Genomic DNA, 18,160 nt, shown 5'->3' with positions numbered 1-18,160 from the left:
GAAATGGTTAAGTCGGCACGAGAAGAGTAGGAATAATTTGGAAGTAAACAGTGTTCACAGAATAAATCTCACTGAATAGATTTGGTTAATACCTTCCATGATTTAAAACAGAAAACAGACAAGACAAAACACCACATCAAAACTAGTTTCTCTCACTATGAATAAAAGAAGGTTATATAAAACTAACCACAAGAAAATGTCGCTAAATATCAGGAGACGAAATCGGCCCAAGATAATCCCCTTCCAAGCTAACCAACGCCTGAAACTCCCTTTCTGCCTCCATCCACTTTGTACCAATGACAACAAAAGCGAACCGCAACATCTTTTCCAACTTTTGACATTTTCTCATTCATGAAGCATGGGTTTTCACCAGGAACATAGTGGTAACCAGGCATTTTCAGATTTGAGAGATAGACATTCTCAATTGGACCACATCTCATGAAAACCCCATGCTTCAGAACCTTGTGCACAACCCCCTCTAATATCTCACCCTTGAAAATCTTGAAGGTAATAGCATTGAAAACAACAGGGAAGAGCACATCCCCACTTCCCCAGTATGAAGTCTGACTTTTCCTTCTCCTATTCTCTCCAGTGTGGCCACTGCAAGATAGTAAACCAGATCTTTGGTTGCCTTCTTCACGGCAAAGTCTCTCAGGAGGCCGGTGATGATTGATCGTTGAAGCATTAGACATTCTGGCTGCAAGTTTTCTGCAGCAATAATGACATTCCAGGGCAACTGGACTTTCAGAAACATTGTTATATTCTTCTTCCTGCTACTTTCTTCTGCTATGGCATAAAAAGATATTAGAAACTGAGTATATGTACTTCCAATCCTATATCATTCAAAGGCAGAAGAATACTTCAAATTAAATGTGTACAACAAATGCTACTGATTAAACCGATGAATATCAAAATTGATTTTGTTCCTAGGAGACTAGTGTCCCCAAATTGATAGGTGATCATAGAGTTATGACATTACAAACAATTCGAACACAAACATACAAGTTTAGTTCACAAATTCTCAAACAAAGAAGCAAAAGTCACTCATCTAAGACTTCACCTTGAGGACAGAGTGAGTCTTTTGAAAAGAGGTATTGGCAGACCTCTAGTAATGAGATGCATGACAAGTAGGCTAGAAGGGGGAGGCAGTGGTCTGGGACAAGGGTACAACAAGGGCAGGCTGGGGAATATTCAAGCTAATGAATAACGACCTGCAGCATAGCAGTCTGCCTACGTGACAGTGGGATATCGGTGACAACAAAAATTTTGAATTCAGCTAGGGGTGCAGGGGGGCAATGGGAGGAGAGCACAAAGAAAGGGTATGCAACATCTCAGTCAGGGTTTGAGACCTCTTAGCAGGGAGGGAGCAGACCCATTGAACAGTTTGCACTGTCTATATCATTTCATTGTATATATTTTCTGTTCCCCTAAGTGAGATTAAGGCAGTCATGTTTCCAGATTTCAAGGGATAATTCTCCTACTTTGAAATCAAATATCTGATTTCCTAACATGATACATACACGATATCAGTGATGTTCTGTTGGCTGAATTCCCACATCAACTGATAGAGGCTAGAATGAAGGAGCTACAGCACAGAAACGAAGGTACCCAAGGAATTACCACAGCAGTGAACGCTCCGGGGGAGTGATCATTGAAATTAGGGTTTGACGGATATGGATCATCTCCAGCAGAGTAGCAACTACCGGAGAGGATCCAAATCCGGGTTAGATTAATGTTACTTGCATGAGCTCAGCCTCAGAACTTTCCGTTTCTTAAAATCATAAAACTCACTATCAGGTAAAGTCACAGAAAACACCTTGGTCCATGGAATTCCAAACCCATTAACTACCCTTTGGGTAAACCACCTTAGAACCCATATACAGAAAAAAAAACTACAAAGAACTAGCCTGGTATTCATATAGCACCAAGCATAATCATAATTGGTAATTTAATAACATTAAAATAACCTTAAACATAATACACTGAATGTGTATAATAATAATATAATCACAAAATCAGCTTCAAACATGTAAAATAAAATAATAATAATAATAATAATAATAATGCAACAAAAAACAACAGTCCCAGGAATCCATAAAATGAAAAGGAGCGAGCAATGTTGAATAGGAAAAAAAAATATCTCACCACAATGTTGAGCTTATTCAGAGAGAGCGTGAGCGCTCAAAGGAAGTCCAGAAATGGGGTGAGAATCTACAATGGCGGCGAACGAAAATCCTCAATCGTGAATGCGAAAAAGCACATTGTCTTCAATCTTCAATGGAGTCAGTTCGATAGTAGCAGAATTCTGGGTTTAAGGTTCATCATTCCGGTTTGGCAGAATGGGTTTGGTTTGGTATATTCGGTGATTTTTTTTTTTTTACTGATAAACCGAACAATTTAAGAAGTTAATAGGGTGACTATTAGGCTGATTCATCTATCCATTTTTCCAAAGATTTATACACAATTAATTTATCATTTATTATTTAATTGTATTTTTTTGAGGAATAATTGATAATTAAATATGAATTATAGATAATATATATAAAGCTCTTATAGTATACTTTTTTCTCTTATTTTTTTTACAAAGTAGATATCTATAAAATAATAAAGTAGGCATCATGGACTAGCCTGATAATTTAAATAGATAAAGGATCAAAACTGAAAAGGTTCGTGAGGTTTTATTTCTCCTGATTTGTAGTTAGAAAAATATATATCATCAAAAGTTCCAAACATACGTTATGTGCTTGTCCTTCCACTGTTAAGTATTCCTAACTGCAATTCCATGAAACTCTGCGTGTAGTTTGCAAAAGCACATATTTTGCATATTTAGCACATCAACGTTTACACATGCCATCGTGTCATCTCTCATAAACCACGAATTTATGCCAAAACTAAGAGCACTTTCCAATTATCTTCGCCAATAGTTAGAAATCGGAAAGAAGGGCAACATGGAAATATCAAAATAACAGTGGCAAAGCAATGAACAATGCACTTAATAACGTAACTTGATTTTGGTAATTGATGCGCAGTTTTGCTAGTTTTGACAACTGCGGCCGTTAAAGCCGCATTTCTTTGCAATTGCAATAAACACAGGTCAAATACAGCCACGACTGAATTTAAAACCATAATAAATGTTAACGTGCTGAAAATAGATGGTTCTTTTTGTAGGAAATTCACAAATAGAGAACACAACTAAACAACAGTAACTGTAATGAGTTGAATGTTCAATGTTTCATCAACCAAAAGGCAACATAAAACAATCCAGAACTTAATTATAACTGTCAGATTATTTTGTTCTCAGGCACCAGAAAAAAATTACTAATTAAGTTCATCCAAATTGAAGCCAGAGGAATACATTTTCCAATTAAAAAATGAATTCCCTCATTTTAATCAAGAGACATTGTAAATTCAGATCAAAACAAAAGCACAACCTATTGAACCAAAAATGCTAAGCTAATAATACTCAAGACTTAGTATTTACATTCTTCCGTCCATGCTGACAACAATGGATGCAGAAAAAATTGCATACATCTTAGAACATCAATGATTAACTTTTAAGAATTTGAATTATGAATTTTTCTTTGCCATTGTAGCCAATGTGCTACGCGTAACCAAAGCGTTCCCCCTAACAAAATCATTCTCAAACCTACAAGACTCATCCTTATACCTTTCTTGCAGAACCTGGTAATCTTCAAATACACTAACCAAAGCAGTAAAATCCTCTCTCATCAACAAACTATTGTGAAGTATGGAACACACGCTGATGTAAGCAACAGCCATCTTCACTTCGTCGCAAATAGGCCCTCCCAAAATTCCCCAATTCTTCAAGCTAGCCACCGTTCTAAGCCCCGAAAGGCGCATAACCTCATGAGCCTTATTGAAACTCTCTTCATCAGAACCAGGGAGAGCCTCATCATCCATAAAAGGAACCATAAGCCACGGAAGCAAAGGGTAACCTTTATCACCAACCAAATATTGATTCAAATCCACACTAACTTCATCATTGGTGTTAATTGAAGGATAATTATTCAATAGAATACCTTCTTCAATATCCTTAAACAAAGTTGATGCCTTTAATATCATGGCATTGTTCCTATATCCATCAAAACCAGCAACGATGTTCAAAATGCGACACAACGAATCGACAACTATCTGTGCAGCCACGCATTGAGTGGAATTATAATTTCGAATCTAGAAGATTCTATAGCCCCGCAGCAATTAGGCAAACCAGATAAATTCTAGAATAATTGCGAAACCGATTCGAGCTCGTTCGGATTTGGGAACTAAACCCAGAACCGGAAATTCGTACAGAGGACCCTGCAGAGCTGTTTAACACAGAATTTAGCAGCAGAAACGGGTACCCCGAACCGGGTCGATAATTCCGGGTAATCGGATCCATTATTGAGCCGGAACAACCCGATCCCAAGCCTCGTCCGGGCCGAGAGGTTGAGCGGGAAGAGGTTTTCTGGGTCGCGACAATCGAGAAGCAGTTCGAGTAAACGGGAGAGCCACTCAAAGGTGGATGACGTCATGTTGTAACAGTTAATGAAGGAGTCGGGGCTCCGAATGATTGAACCGGGTTCATCCGGGTCGAATAAGTTATGACGGCGTTTGCGTTTTCTTTTCTGGGAGAGGAATTATTGTTGGAGTAGGTGGAATTGGAAGGGAAAATGAGGAGAAGGAGGAGTTGGGAAATTAGGGAGGAAAGTAACGCAGCTAATTTTCGAGATTCCATGTGATTTTGGAACGGAATTCGAGGTTGGTGTGAGTGTAGGAATGAATGAGTAAAAGGGGTAAAAAGAAAATACGGTGTCAGAGAATGATAGTAATGGTCTTTCATTGGGGGAGTCGTATGTGCATATTCTTCTTTGACGAACCTTCCATTTCGGCGCCACGCTGCTCTTTTCGAACGTTCTATTCTGCAGCACTTCCCACATATATTATGCCAAATAGTGTTTCACTTATTTTTATATATATATATATATATATATATATATGATGATTGGAAAAAATATAGTTATACTAAAAATTTAGGAATTAAATATTTTGTTAGATCAAACAGTTATATATAAAATGATATTTTTTGGAATAGAATATGTAATCTCATACATTATTTAGTAACTTTCATATAAATTAAATTATTTAACATTAAGAGTTACTTAATGGTCACAAATGTAATATATTTATTGTCCGTATAAAATTTTATGTACAATCAATATAACATTTATGATTTATTTGTATTATTTATATTTTAAAGTCGGTGATGATCAAATTTTAATTATGTAATAACAATATAAAAATTCTTATGTTATCAGCATATATATTTTTTCTCTAAAAGCATATACACTTATCCACCTTTCATATTTAAATAATAAATATATGATATATTAAATGTGTATAAACTTTTAAATAGGTAAGTGTTAAATAGTAAAATGTTACAGATAAATACTAATTACTAAAACTTGTACACTACTCGAATCTTATTAGCTTATCCAGTTTAGTAAAGACCAAGTGACATAGCTAATTGATTTCAAAATCCATACTTGTACTTACATTCTATTCTATAAATTTCCCTCAGTCTTTCTTTGGTTCTAAAGAAAAAGAAAGGAAGAAAAATGAAGATAGAGAATTAGTGTAGAAAGTAGGGTTTCCACCCCTTGGTTGAGAATAGAAAGAAGGGGGAGAGAATAAAAATGTTGTGGGACTCACAAAAATCGCTTCTCACCAAATTTGAGGAGAAAGGTGAGAGAAGGTTGGAGTGTGTGAAATATCAATTTAGCCCTCTAAAAATCATTCATTTTTAGCAAATTTTATTTTTTATTGTAAGCATATTTTTGTCTTTTAAAATACGTATCATTTCTTTCGTCTCACTTTTTGTTCAACCAAATAGAAGAAAGAAATAAGAAAGTATCAATTTTTATTCGCCTTCTCTTTACTTTCTCTCATACCAAACAATATTATCTTTCTTTCTCTTTATTATCACCCTCATTTATTTTTTTTTCTTACTTTTTTTCCTCAATCAAACAAAGCATTAGAGCAATGCTGGAACTATAATAGCCTTCCGAAGTTATCAAGGTACTCAATAAATTATTTTTTATTTAATTTCATTTCAATCTCCTTAAATTATTAATTTTATTATCCAATGTGTTCTAGTTCGACCCCGAATTGAAAGGTACTTTGAATAAAAAGCATAATAGTGGGGAGGGGTTCTAAATTTCTAATATTGTTTTTGTTCTTCTGCTGGATTGAAAATTGTGGTTAATTCCAATTGTTCGTCTTTGCTTGTTTAATTCTTCATCCAAATGTCTCTAGTATGTTTGCTGCCATCTACTTATTTATAGGAGCCAATATATTAAAAAATTATTATATATCACTTTTATTACCGATAACAGCTTAGGTTATAAGAGATTGACAACAATTTTCTTATGTTTTCTTAAGAATTTGAAAGCAGTTTTGCATCCATTTACATTTCATGTCTATTTGATTGTAATTTGTAATAGTATGTTAATTATTTTGATTTTGCAGGAAGTTTTATGCTTTAAAGCTTGTGATTTTGTTCCTATAGTTATTTATTGTATACATTGTGTACCTATAGTTAGATAAATTTTAATTTGACAACAACCGTTGTCATAGATGTGTTGATATTCAATTTTGTTCATGAAGAACTTGGACCCAGATGTTATCAAATCACTTCCACAGGAAAACTCGCTCTTTGGGCAAACTAAAAATTTACCTAGAAGAGTGAATTTTTCCTCTAGAATTGGTTATGTGATATCAAGGTCTAACTTTTTCATGTACACATTTATATATATAGGCTCATATTATTAATTGAAAATGTTTGTTTCTAAACTAATATGGACATTACCCCATTTTAAATAAAATATAAAGATTTTTAGCATATAAAATACATAGGGTTGGTAGTGATCATTAGAGGGTAATGATGGTGATAGTTGGGATGGTAGATAAAGTGATAGTGGCCGTTATTAGAATGTTATGATTGAGATGATGATGATGACGGTCGAACTAGTAATAATGGCAGTGTATTTTTGTAAACGAAAAACTGAAATTACAAAACCTTTTTTCGTTATTGCTTTAAAAATTAAGGTGAAACCATTTTGAAAATAGAAAACTCTTTCAACTTAAATATGCCAAACAAATATTGTTTTGAAAATACAATTTCCAAACAAAAACTAGAATGAGAACCACTACACGTGACTTTACACAACTCAACAAAAAGTATCTACATACAAGGGTCCCGGGCTTTGTAAACAGTCAGCTCTGTTCATAAATACCTTCTGTCACCTCCAACAAAGATCCCAAATAAAAACCTTATCCATATGGACACTGCCAAATGTGTTTTAATGGTGATGTATTTTGTGGGTAAGATTTCTGCAGTTGTATGATATTGTAATGTTTTCTCATGACTATTTTGTAGAGACCATGATTTTTGTTACTTTACTCAAAACTCATTTCTTCCATCAGTTCACTAAGTTTCTTTTATATAATCAATGATATACATTCACCTTATGGTTAAGCAACTAATCTTTTTTTGTGTGTCTGATTGTCTCTCCCAATAAATTTCGCTCGAAAGAATCAAACATTTGACATTTTAATCTATCCAAAAATCTAATAGAATCTTATACTAACGTCTTGTTGAAAATTAATTCATCTATATAGGTGAGCAAGAATTTTCAAGGGAAATTTTAGAGATTGAAAGTTGATAGTTTCTTAAGCAGTCTAGCACGATGGCACATATTATGGAAAAAAGTGCACAAAGCATGTACAAAAACAAAGTAACATTGAGTAGTCTGATATAAGCTAGCTGAAAATTTTAAACAAAAGTCAACATGACATGCAATGGTAAATGTTAATGTTTACCCCTCTTTACTGGCAAGTTGTCTGAACTGATCTGTGTTTAGGTACTCAACACCCTCTCAATAGCAGCCACATAAAACTCCTTTGGCATGGTACCAATTACAGTATCACATTTTTTGCCATTCTTAAACAGCAAAACCACTGGTACAGCCTTGATTTCGTAGTCTTCAGCAATTTCCATATCAGTCTCTGTGTTGAGTAGGAAGCACTGAAGTTTCCCAGCATACTCTGTTGCAATCTCGTCAATTATCCGGTGAACCATCCTACATGGGCCACACCAACTTGCATAGAATTCAACAAGAACTGGGGTTTCACTGTTCAGAATTGAATTTTCCCACAGGTCTTTGGTAACTGGTGTAGCTGCCAAATAACAATCTCAAATAATTAAGAGATCATGTAATGATTCAATTCACAATATACACCCACATCTAGGAAACATCAAGGAACAAGGCATGAGCCTTGAACCACTGAGTGGAGTCAAATTTCAACATAATTCCTACTTTATGTCAGAAAATGGTTATGTAGGCAGAAAAAAAGCTTTCTACTCATTAACAAACATAACTTATTTCAGACACCTTCTCATGGTTGACACTTGACTCTTACACTTTTATTTGGTGGCAAAGGGGGGATAATGCATCTCAGTCCTTCCATCATTGTAATTTAATTTAAACAAACTAGGAGTCCAAAAATGAAGCAATTTGAAATGAGGTCAGGTCACAAACACATCCAAGCCTATTACAAAACAAGCATAAAAAGAATGGGAGGAACATGGATACGGTCCAAACATTGTAATCTGTTCAGATGACAAAACCAAATGACAACTCAAAATTATCAAATTGACCTCAAAACTCTAAAAAGTTAGGAAAAAACTGTTGAATTAAGCTAGCAACTCAAACCAGTAACAAATGCAATAATAACCAACTATGCATCACGAAACTTCATGGCGATTGAAATAAGCAAAGGATAAAAGGAATCAGGAGGAAATTTCTTGCACACTTGCATGACAGTTTGAAAGAATTAAGAAAAAATTATCAACTGAATAGTCCTATAGATACTTTTCTGAAAAAGAAGAGTAAAGGAAATGAGACCCTGCAATCTTATTCTAAAACGAACCACTAATCACATGATGAATGTCATTTATCCAAATGTCCATTTCAACACTTCCACAGAATTTTCCCTTAATTTTTTTTTACAGAAATAGTTTTAAGGAAGTTGTTTGTGCTTATTTCTTCAGCTTTAAAATTTTACTTGAATGAGATGCCTAATGTTGCATTTTTTTATAATTGTGCTTTAAAATTTCACATGTACTAACAATCCAAGAAAGGTTGAGAGGATGAGAAAAAGTACAAAAGTCAAACAACTGACTTCAATCGAGAAACAGAGGATGCATTCATTATGCTGATAAAGTTACCAGCATAGGCATTGGAAAAAGGGTAACACACACAACTGGTCTATAACAAAGTAACAATCCAAAGCTCAAAACTCTTCAGTAAAAAAACATGAATGAAATTTAAGCCATTTCATTCCAAATTTATAAACATCTATAGTTCCAACCAGTTCTTACTTCTTAGTACCAAAAAGCAAAACTAAATCTTTTTAGCACTAATATCATAAAAGTTACCGCGATCCTTTTCTACATCGCCTAGTATACAGCATAATGAGATTTACACATTCAATCAAAAACCCTAGAAGCTAAAGTTAAGACAGCTAAGAGCAACAAAAAAAAAGCTAGATCGGCAAATGTAAGGATCGGAAACTTCACAATAATATCAAAGGATTTGTGATAAATCATCAAATGAGTAAAACCTCATTGATCCTCCAGAAATACAATTATTGCCAAGTTAGTCCTTCAAAGAAAATAAACCGAAAATTCAAAATGACCACTGCTTAGTGTAAAATTATAACCTAACAAATGCTGTTGGCCATAAATTAAGTTCCTAGAAATATCAACATAATGATCATTCTGAATTTAATATTTTATTTGTAGGACAAAATTGGTAATCATTACATCTTCACTACTTTGATGTTTTACAAATTATGAAATAATTATGGCAATTCAAACAAACTAATCATCACACAATGCATTCAAGAAAGGAAATACCTCTAATTTCTTGAGGGATGGATCGAATCGGGGGTAAGAGAAGAGGGTTTTGAAGCTTAAGGTGGTTGTGTGAGATGTGGAAATGGAAAGGGAATGAAGGACGAGGGTTAAAGTGTGAAGATGAAGAAGAGACTATGGATTTGTAAAGAGAAGAGGAAGGAGAGAGAGTGAGAGAAAGGGAAAGAGAAGAAGCCATTGGAGGGAACTGTGATAAGTGAGAATGAACTGAGAAGAAAGGGCAAAAAATATATGGGAGTGCACAAATCTCAGACTATACAAATCAGGCACAAAATACCATTTTTATTAAAATACTGTTATCTCAACAATTAAATTTCATAATAAATACTATAAAAATAATTTGATTAACTTTGATTCATTGGTATTGACCTCAATGCTAAGGTATACGTTGGACATCAAAACCTACCTTATATCCTGAACTTTATATCATTTTATGTTTCTTATTTTTTATTGGTCAGAAAATATGAAATTAATATATATTTAATTTATATTTTAATTTTTTGACGAATGAGAAATAAGTGGGATAGAAAATATGACTATGTTGAATATGGATATTGACATAGATTTATATGTCATTTGTTTTAATTGATGAGAAAATTATTAACTATTAAATTTTTAACTTAAATGTATTTTTCAATTGATCAGAACAATTGACACATTTTTTTGCAATAAACAATGTGGTCTTGTGTTCACATATTGGTTTGACACTATGACAGAATATCATTTCATCAAAAAACATAAATAACATGTGGTCTATTGATTGATTTTATTAAGACATCTAGTCCAACAATTATTAGTGATTTTGTCCTAGTTTTTTAATTAAAAAATACAAGTCTGGTACATTTTCAAAGCTTCAATTTGGCATAAAAATATACCTATTTCAAAATAACTAGTTTAATACATTTTTAAACTCTCAAATTCACATGAAAAAACAATAAATCTATTCTAAGATTCATACCAAGTCTAACACTCATTCAAACATTTAATTCAACATTCATAATATTCAACACTAACAAAATTAAAAAAATAAGCTCAAACACCATAAAATCATTAATAGCACAAACAACACAAGCGTCACAGTAGTATAGTGGTATGATTTTTATGGTAAGAAAGTATTAAATAATAAGTAATAATACTTTTAGTAATTAGAAACTAAGATGAGATATACCAAAATCATCTTCATATAAACGTTTATAAGTAATAAGTATAGGTCCGGGTTCACAAAATTGAAGCTATAAACTGAACCGTATAAATCAATTTTGTAAAAATAGTTCAACATCATCCAAGCATATTCGAAATTATGCAATTTTGTTTTTTGGTTTTTTGCATTGGTTTGAATCTAAACACCCTTATCATCTGGTTGCATTAATGAATCTAAGTCCTTTGTCGAAACACAGAGAGTGAAACACAAATTCAGGAAGACAAAAGTGATGAAGATAGAGGAATTTGGAGAGGAATCTGAGTAACTTAGTAATAGTGATTCAATGAAATATATGGATATAAGTCTTTGAGATCACGAATTTGAGTCGCGATAAACTCCTTCAAAAAAAATATAATACTACATGTTATATTTAAACTTAATTGATAACATACTTAACAAATCCATGTGTCTAAAGGAACCTAAATGGAGTGAGAAATCAATGATCTTGAAAGAGTGAGAGATTGAGGGATTATGGTTCATGAGAGAGTATAGAAATTATATATTGGGATGCACATTTCCAAACATTATGAACTTTGTACATGACTCAAACAGTATGGTGTTGAAGTGTATTTTCCTAAACAAAAACTTTCATACTTTTGAAAAAAGAACTTTATCAATGAAGGTTGTTCCGGTTGGTAGGGAATTGGTTTATAGTCTGTACAATAATAAGTTAAATCTCATTGTCAAAGCGAAGACTTTGTTGATTAACAATTTATACATTTGTATGTTCTCATTATATATTAATGGACCAACTCATATAAACTTTTGTTTATGAAAATTGGATATTATTTTGATCCATGGATTAATGATTAATTATAGACATTAATTAAATAATGACATATATCTACATATACCAAGGATATTTAGTATCTATATCCATCAAGTAACTACTACTGAGGATATTTATAAAGTCACACTATCTAACTCAATGATATAATTTAGAAATTCAATATGCTTTATCTTAGTAGAGTTCAATTAATGTTTAAATATTTCAACACAATATATTATCTTATATTTTCTAAAATTTTATACTTATTTTCCTATTCAATATTAGAATAGATAATAACTATTAGCTTTAAATGGATAAAACTAAATTTTTATATAAAAATTATCTTGTATAAGGCACTAATATTCCTTTTGAAAATTATTCTCTATCATATTATTTAAGATATATACTATTAAATATATTCCCAATTTTAATTTCTCCCAACATTACTAATTGATGGGTCAGGTTTGAACTAAGATCGAGTAACATTTTTTTTTGGTCCTCAACATATATGAAACGTGAATTAAATTAGTTATAAAATATTTTGAAAATTAATAATTTGATTCAAAACTAGTTTAGGTTTATCAATAAGACGTTGACCTAGTGATATAAAATCCTACTAAATTTCTTAAAATTAAGAGTTCAATTCCTATAAATAATACTTATTGAGAGTACAAAAAAACCAAAAAAGATAAAGAGATGCATTTCCTAATAAAAAAAACCAGTTTAGGTTTTCCGATTTAAGTTACAAAACTTTATATATTTTAAAATTTTGAGGTACTAAAAAATATATTGGGTTGTATTGACAACACCACAAAGTGAAAAACGGCAAAGACATTATCCAACTCAACATTCTCACTTTCGGTTGCCAATGTCGTTCTTACTCCCTAAACCTTTCACGGCCATACCACCACCTATCACGGCCACGCCGCCACCTTTCACGGCCTCTGTCTCTCACCGAAGTGTCCTTCTTATACCCTTTGCTTCCATCACATCACCACCACCACCTCGGAAGAAGAAAACACCCACTCCAAAACTCTCTCCAATAACACCTTCCACACCTTCAATAACAACCACCACAGAAGATGCACCCTCTTCCTCTTCCTCTTCAATCCCTCTGAAGAAAGTTCTTGTTCCCATTGGTTTTGGCACTGAAGAAATGGAAGCTGTTATCTTGATTCATGTTCTTCGTCTTGCTGGTGCTCATGTTACCGTTGCTTCCATTGAGCCTCAGCTTCAGATTGAAGCTGCAAGGGGTACCAAGTTGGTTGCTGATACTGATATTGCATCATGTTCTGATCAAAGTTTTGATCTTGTTGCTTTACCGGTTAGCTTTTTATATAATTCAGCTGCAAATAACTTATAAGCTAGTACTAGAAATTAACTACATTTTGATCTTTTGTTAAGGGGCTTGTTTCGATAAGTTACGAGGTTATAAGCTCATATTTGATAACTACTTATAAGCTAGTACTAGAAATTAACTACATTTTGATATTTTGTTAAGGGATTTGTTTCAATAAGTCATGAGGTTATAAGCTCGTATTTGATAAGCTACTTATAACTTATAAGCTAGTACTAGAAGTTTTCGATCAATAAGTTATGCCTATTTAAATTTATAAGCTTATTGGCTTATCTTACCAAGCAGTTCATTTTAATCACCTTATAAGCATTCAGTTCTTAGCTTATAAGCTTTTGACTAACTTATCAGCTAGTTGTGCTAAAATGAGTGATCGATGATTTTACTTTTTTTCATGTTCATGTTATTATAAGCAAAAGCTGTCTTGTGAAAATAGAAAATGAAATATATTGGACTGGATTCTGTTTCATTCTATCCAATACCTTTACTGTTCTTACCTCCTAATTTGGGATATGAACTGAAATGAGATGGAATCAACTTATTATTTATTCCATTTCACTATAAAACATTCAAACAATTGTATGGTAACTTTGTTCGTTCTATTCCACTTATTTCTATTTCACTCATCATTAATTATCCAAACATAACCTCACATTATAAGCATGTTTGAATTATTATAGTTTGTAAACCACCCAATAGAAAATTAATTCTTTTTCTTTTTCACATCTACTCAAATCATGTGTCATGTTAAACACAACCAGAACACGGTTTTACTAAATATGTTGTATGAAACTCCTAATACCAAATTCCGAATACTCTATTGTGTTCTACTTTGCATGGACTTTTTTCCATAGTCATAAACCAGTCATTCTCTTAATTGTGAAATACATACACATGTGAGGTTAGTCATAATATCTTCTGTGCAGGGGGGAATGCCTGGCTCAGCAAGATTAAGGGATTGTGATATCCTGAAAAACATCACCTGCAAGCATGCTGAAAAAAGGAAGCTCTATGGTGCTATCTCTGCTGCTCCGGCGGTCACCCTTATGCCATGGGGTTTATTGAATAGAAAGAAGGTAGATAGTTAACTTGGATGAATCTCTGTTATGTTAGTTTCATTGTTTTTAAGGTCAAACTATTTCAATAGCTTATCTTCTCTAGTTTGTCATGCAAGACAACTTCACACCCTGCGTTCTTCGACAAGCTTCCAACCTTTTGGGCTGTTAAGTCAAATATTCAGGTTTCAAGAGGGCTGACAACGAGCCGTGGACCTGGAACTACTTTTGAGTTTGCATTATGCTTGGCTGAGCAGCTATTTGGGGAGTCTGTTGCCAAGGATGTTGGAGAATTGTTGGTAAAGTGTTTTACATGAACCTTGATCCTTGTAAAAAACTCCATGTATGCCTAATCGGCTTTGTTTTACAATGCTGATCTTCATTCAGCAATCAACATTTTTGTTTTAAAATGGTGTAACTTAGAAAGCATCATTGCTGCTGCCTTTTTCTTATACTGGCTGATACAATGCTTAAAGTAACAGAACTTGATAACAAAAAGAAATACAAATTTAGTAGTAACTTGAAGCGAATTAGGGAACATTCTAATAGGACTCTGTTATTCTGTATTGCTAAATGTTCATGTAATCAAATATAAGCCTTGAATTGCAATGATAAATCAAGAGCCAAATTTTAGCAGGTTGAACAGTCGAAGAACTAACTTAGATTTCATAATTAGTTGAATAGGATAACTTTAACTAAGAGTGGAAAATGGATGGAATGAACAATTAAAGGATTAAACAGAGAGGAAAAGAGAAGAGCAGAAGAAAATAATTACAAAGTGATGAATATGCTTGAAATCTATGTATTTAAATCTTGATCCTAACTTTCTGTTTTAATTACATTTGTGAAAATTTCTCTCGTGCTGTTCTTTTTGGTATTTGAATAATTTGATGTATGTTGGTTACTCAGTAAAGTTCTGTGGCTGATCACATACTCTTTCTTCTATCGTAATAGTTGATGAGAACTTCCTACGATGATGCAATCGAGAAGGAGTTCAATGAAGTTGACTGGTCTGTTGGCAACCATGCCCCTAGTGTATGTTAACTAACATAACTGCATAATTTGGTAAGATGTCTGCTTTCCTACTGATCTGCAACATGGATCTCACATATATGTTATGTTGCCAGGTTCTCATACCAATCGCACATGGTTCTGAAGAGATTGAAGTTGTTACTATAATTGATATTCTAAGGCGAGCAAACGCTAATGTGATAGTTGCTTCTGTTGAAAAAACTGTTGAAGTTTTGGCTTCTGGAGGAGTCAAAATTGTTGCTGATGTATTACTTGGTGATGCTCAAGAGTCAGCACATGATTTGATTATTCTTCCGGTAAGATACATCTGGAAATAGTTAAGATGCTTCAGTTTTTCGTGGTGGTATTGCCCTACAAGTCTTTATAAGATTTTAGATTCCCACTTTACCTCCCACTCCCACAAAATTTCATAAAATAACATAAAAATAGAAACATAGCATTGGGTGAAAATGAGTAATCAGGGCATCTTCTAGATTATCCTTCTAGGGTCCTTCAAATGGTAAGGTTTTTCGTTTCATTTGTAATGCACTCAATTTATTTACCTTATGGAAATCATTATCCTCAGACACAGATAATTATTGTTTTCTTCCTATCTATCATTTGTTGTTGTTGAGTTTGTCACAATTTTTAGGGAGGAACTGCTGGTGTTCAAAAACTAAGCAGATCTAGAATTCTGAAAAAGCTTCTTAAAGAACAAAATTCAGCCCGGAGAATATACGGGGCCGTATACTCTTCTCTGGGCATTCTAGATAAACAAGGTTTGATAAAGGTATGTGCCACCCTACTTTACCATTCTGCTTCCTGATCCAGTTCTTACGTAAACCCTTGTTGAAATCTCTTGCTGTTACAGGACAAGAAGGCCACAGCTCAACCCTCTGCCGTAGAAAGCGTTAAAGATGAAGAAATAAATGGTGCTAAAGTAGTTATTGATGGTAAACTGATAACTACTGATGGACTTTCTACTGTAATAGAATTTGCATTGGCTATTGTGTGCAAGCTATTTGGTAATGGAAGGGCAAGAAGTGTTGCAGAAGGGCTTGTTTTTGAGTATACTAGGAGTTAGGGACTTAGGGTATGTGATTTGAAATGCTTCCGGGTTAGAGAAAATTTTATAATCTGAAGAGATAAGGAGTTTTTCTGCGCTTTCCCTACCACTGGCACGACTAACAGCTCCATATTATGGGTTCTCTGTTCCATAACACTTTACAAAACAGGGCTACATTGCAGTTGTTGTCGGATATTCTCCGATGAACTTGTACACAACTACATTGTCGATATCATGCCAGACAAATATACTGCCCGGAGGCAATATTTGATTGCAAGTCAGTATCAAGAGTGTCCCTTGTTGGTTCTCCTTTTATGTATTTGGATTGTGGCAATTTGTCATCACCATCTCCTCTGAGACTCATTTCTGAATAGGACATTGACCTGGATAGGAATGCCATAAGGGACTTGTTGGCTTTCATCATTTGTACTAAAGGCTGAACATAGAATGAACTTTCTAATGTGTTCTTGTATGAAGTAGAATTCAAAATTGAAACTTGGGGTTCACATTGTTCACCTATTTCTTCCCTTCTTTTAAAGATCAAACCTCTGCTATTAAGATAGGCTTGTTGCAACAAGTTAGTTCTTCATGTTTATTCTAATGGAAGATAAGAAAAATAGCTTTGTAAGCGTAGGCCACAAATATGGTGATAACAGAAAGAATGTGCCAAATAATAGTAGTGTTTAGTAGTGAAAATTCTTGAATTGCTCTAATCTACAAGGAAGTTGTTAGCGCTGGTAATGAATTTAGAAAGAAATTAAGAACACTCACTAATTAAATGAAATCACAAGGATTAGGAAACCCTAAATCCTGTACTTTTATTGATTGCAAGAAAAGATTACAAGAGTAAGTGGAAAATGAAGAATTCCCCTAACTGCCTTCACACTAACCTACCCCTCCTTTTATACATTTCCTATCCTAACTACTTCAAAAATCAGCTATTTCCCTCCTAAGTGCCACGTTGGCGTCTTGCATACACTTTAGTAATAGGAGGTTTCGGCCTACTCCTTATCAACTTGTAGGGTTGAAGTTTTAGAAAGCCCCAATCACCTACCTCAAACTCAACTTGTCTTTTATGTTTGTTGGCTTGTGCTCTCATCAAGTCGTGAGCCCTGAGTAAATTCTGTTGTAATTCCTGTAGAATTAGATCCCTTGACACCACTAAGTGGTTAACTTCTTCCACCTTAGTAGTAAAAATGTTGTCTTTAATTAGGATTCGAGGATCCCTCCCATATACAACCTTAAAATGAGTCATACCAGCAAAGACATTGTATGTAGTATTGAACCAAAATTCAGCCAATGGAAGCCACTCCACCCACTATTTTGGTTTAGGTCCTGCAAAACACCTAAGATAAGTTTCCAGGCTTCTATTTACCACCTCAGTCTGGCCACCTGTCTGAGGGTGGTAAGCAGTACGAAACTTCAGTTCAGTGTCAGTTAACCTGAATAACTATTGCCAGAATTTGCTCAAAAAATCTTGGTCCCTGTATGAAATAATTGAAGTAGAGAACCCATGTAGTCTAACCACTTCCCTCACAAAGATAGCAGCCACATCTTTAGCATGATAAGGATGACCCAGAGGGTAAAAATGGGCATATTTGGACAATCTATCCACTACTATAAAGATGGTATCTTTTCATTTTGATTTAGGTAATCCTGCAATAAAGTCCATTGAGATGTCTTGCCATACCTGAGTTGGTATTGACAAAG

General features: G+C 33.8%; 2 protein-coding genes and 2 pseudogenes across 2 annotated transcripts; 1 reads left to right on the top strand and 3 right to left on the bottom strand.

The window, feature by feature from the left end:
• Positions 54-2,322, bottom strand: LOC109331414 (annotated as a pseudogene).
• On the bottom strand, positions 3,387-4,797 carry LOC109331413 (annotated as a pseudogene).
• Positions 7,679-10,233, bottom strand: LOC109331415 (thioredoxin M3, chloroplastic). The gene is made up of 2 exons (XM_019565890.1): positions 9,977-10,233; positions 7,679-8,235 (listed from the first exon to the last, which is right to left on the bottom strand). The coding sequence occupies exons 1-2, from the start codon at positions 10,170-10,172 to the stop codon at positions 7,916-7,918; spliced, it is 516 nt and encodes a 171-aa protein (XP_019421435.1). The 5' UTR covers positions 10,173-10,233; the 3' UTR covers positions 7,679-7,915.
• LOC109331933 (protein DJ-1 homolog C) lies at positions 12,775-16,967 on the top strand. The gene is made up of 7 exons (XM_019566740.1): positions 12,775-13,288; positions 14,245-14,394; positions 14,493-14,672; positions 15,328-15,408; positions 15,501-15,701; positions 16,037-16,174; positions 16,256-16,967. The coding sequence occupies exons 1-7, from the start codon at positions 12,833-12,835 to the stop codon at positions 16,466-16,468; spliced, it is 1,419 nt and encodes a 472-aa protein (XP_019422285.1). The 5' UTR covers positions 12,775-12,832; the 3' UTR covers positions 16,469-16,967.

This window comes from Lupinus angustifolius, chromosome LG17 (genome assembly GCF_001865875.1).
Source record: "Lupinus angustifolius cultivar Tanjil chromosome LG17, LupAngTanjil_v1.0, whole genome shotgun sequence".
Lineage (NCBI taxonomy): Eukaryota > Viridiplantae > Streptophyta > Magnoliopsida > Fabales > Fabaceae > Lupinus > Lupinus angustifolius.
Note: the sequence above shows the minus strand (reverse complement) of the source record. Positions and strands in the feature narration are given on the sequence as shown.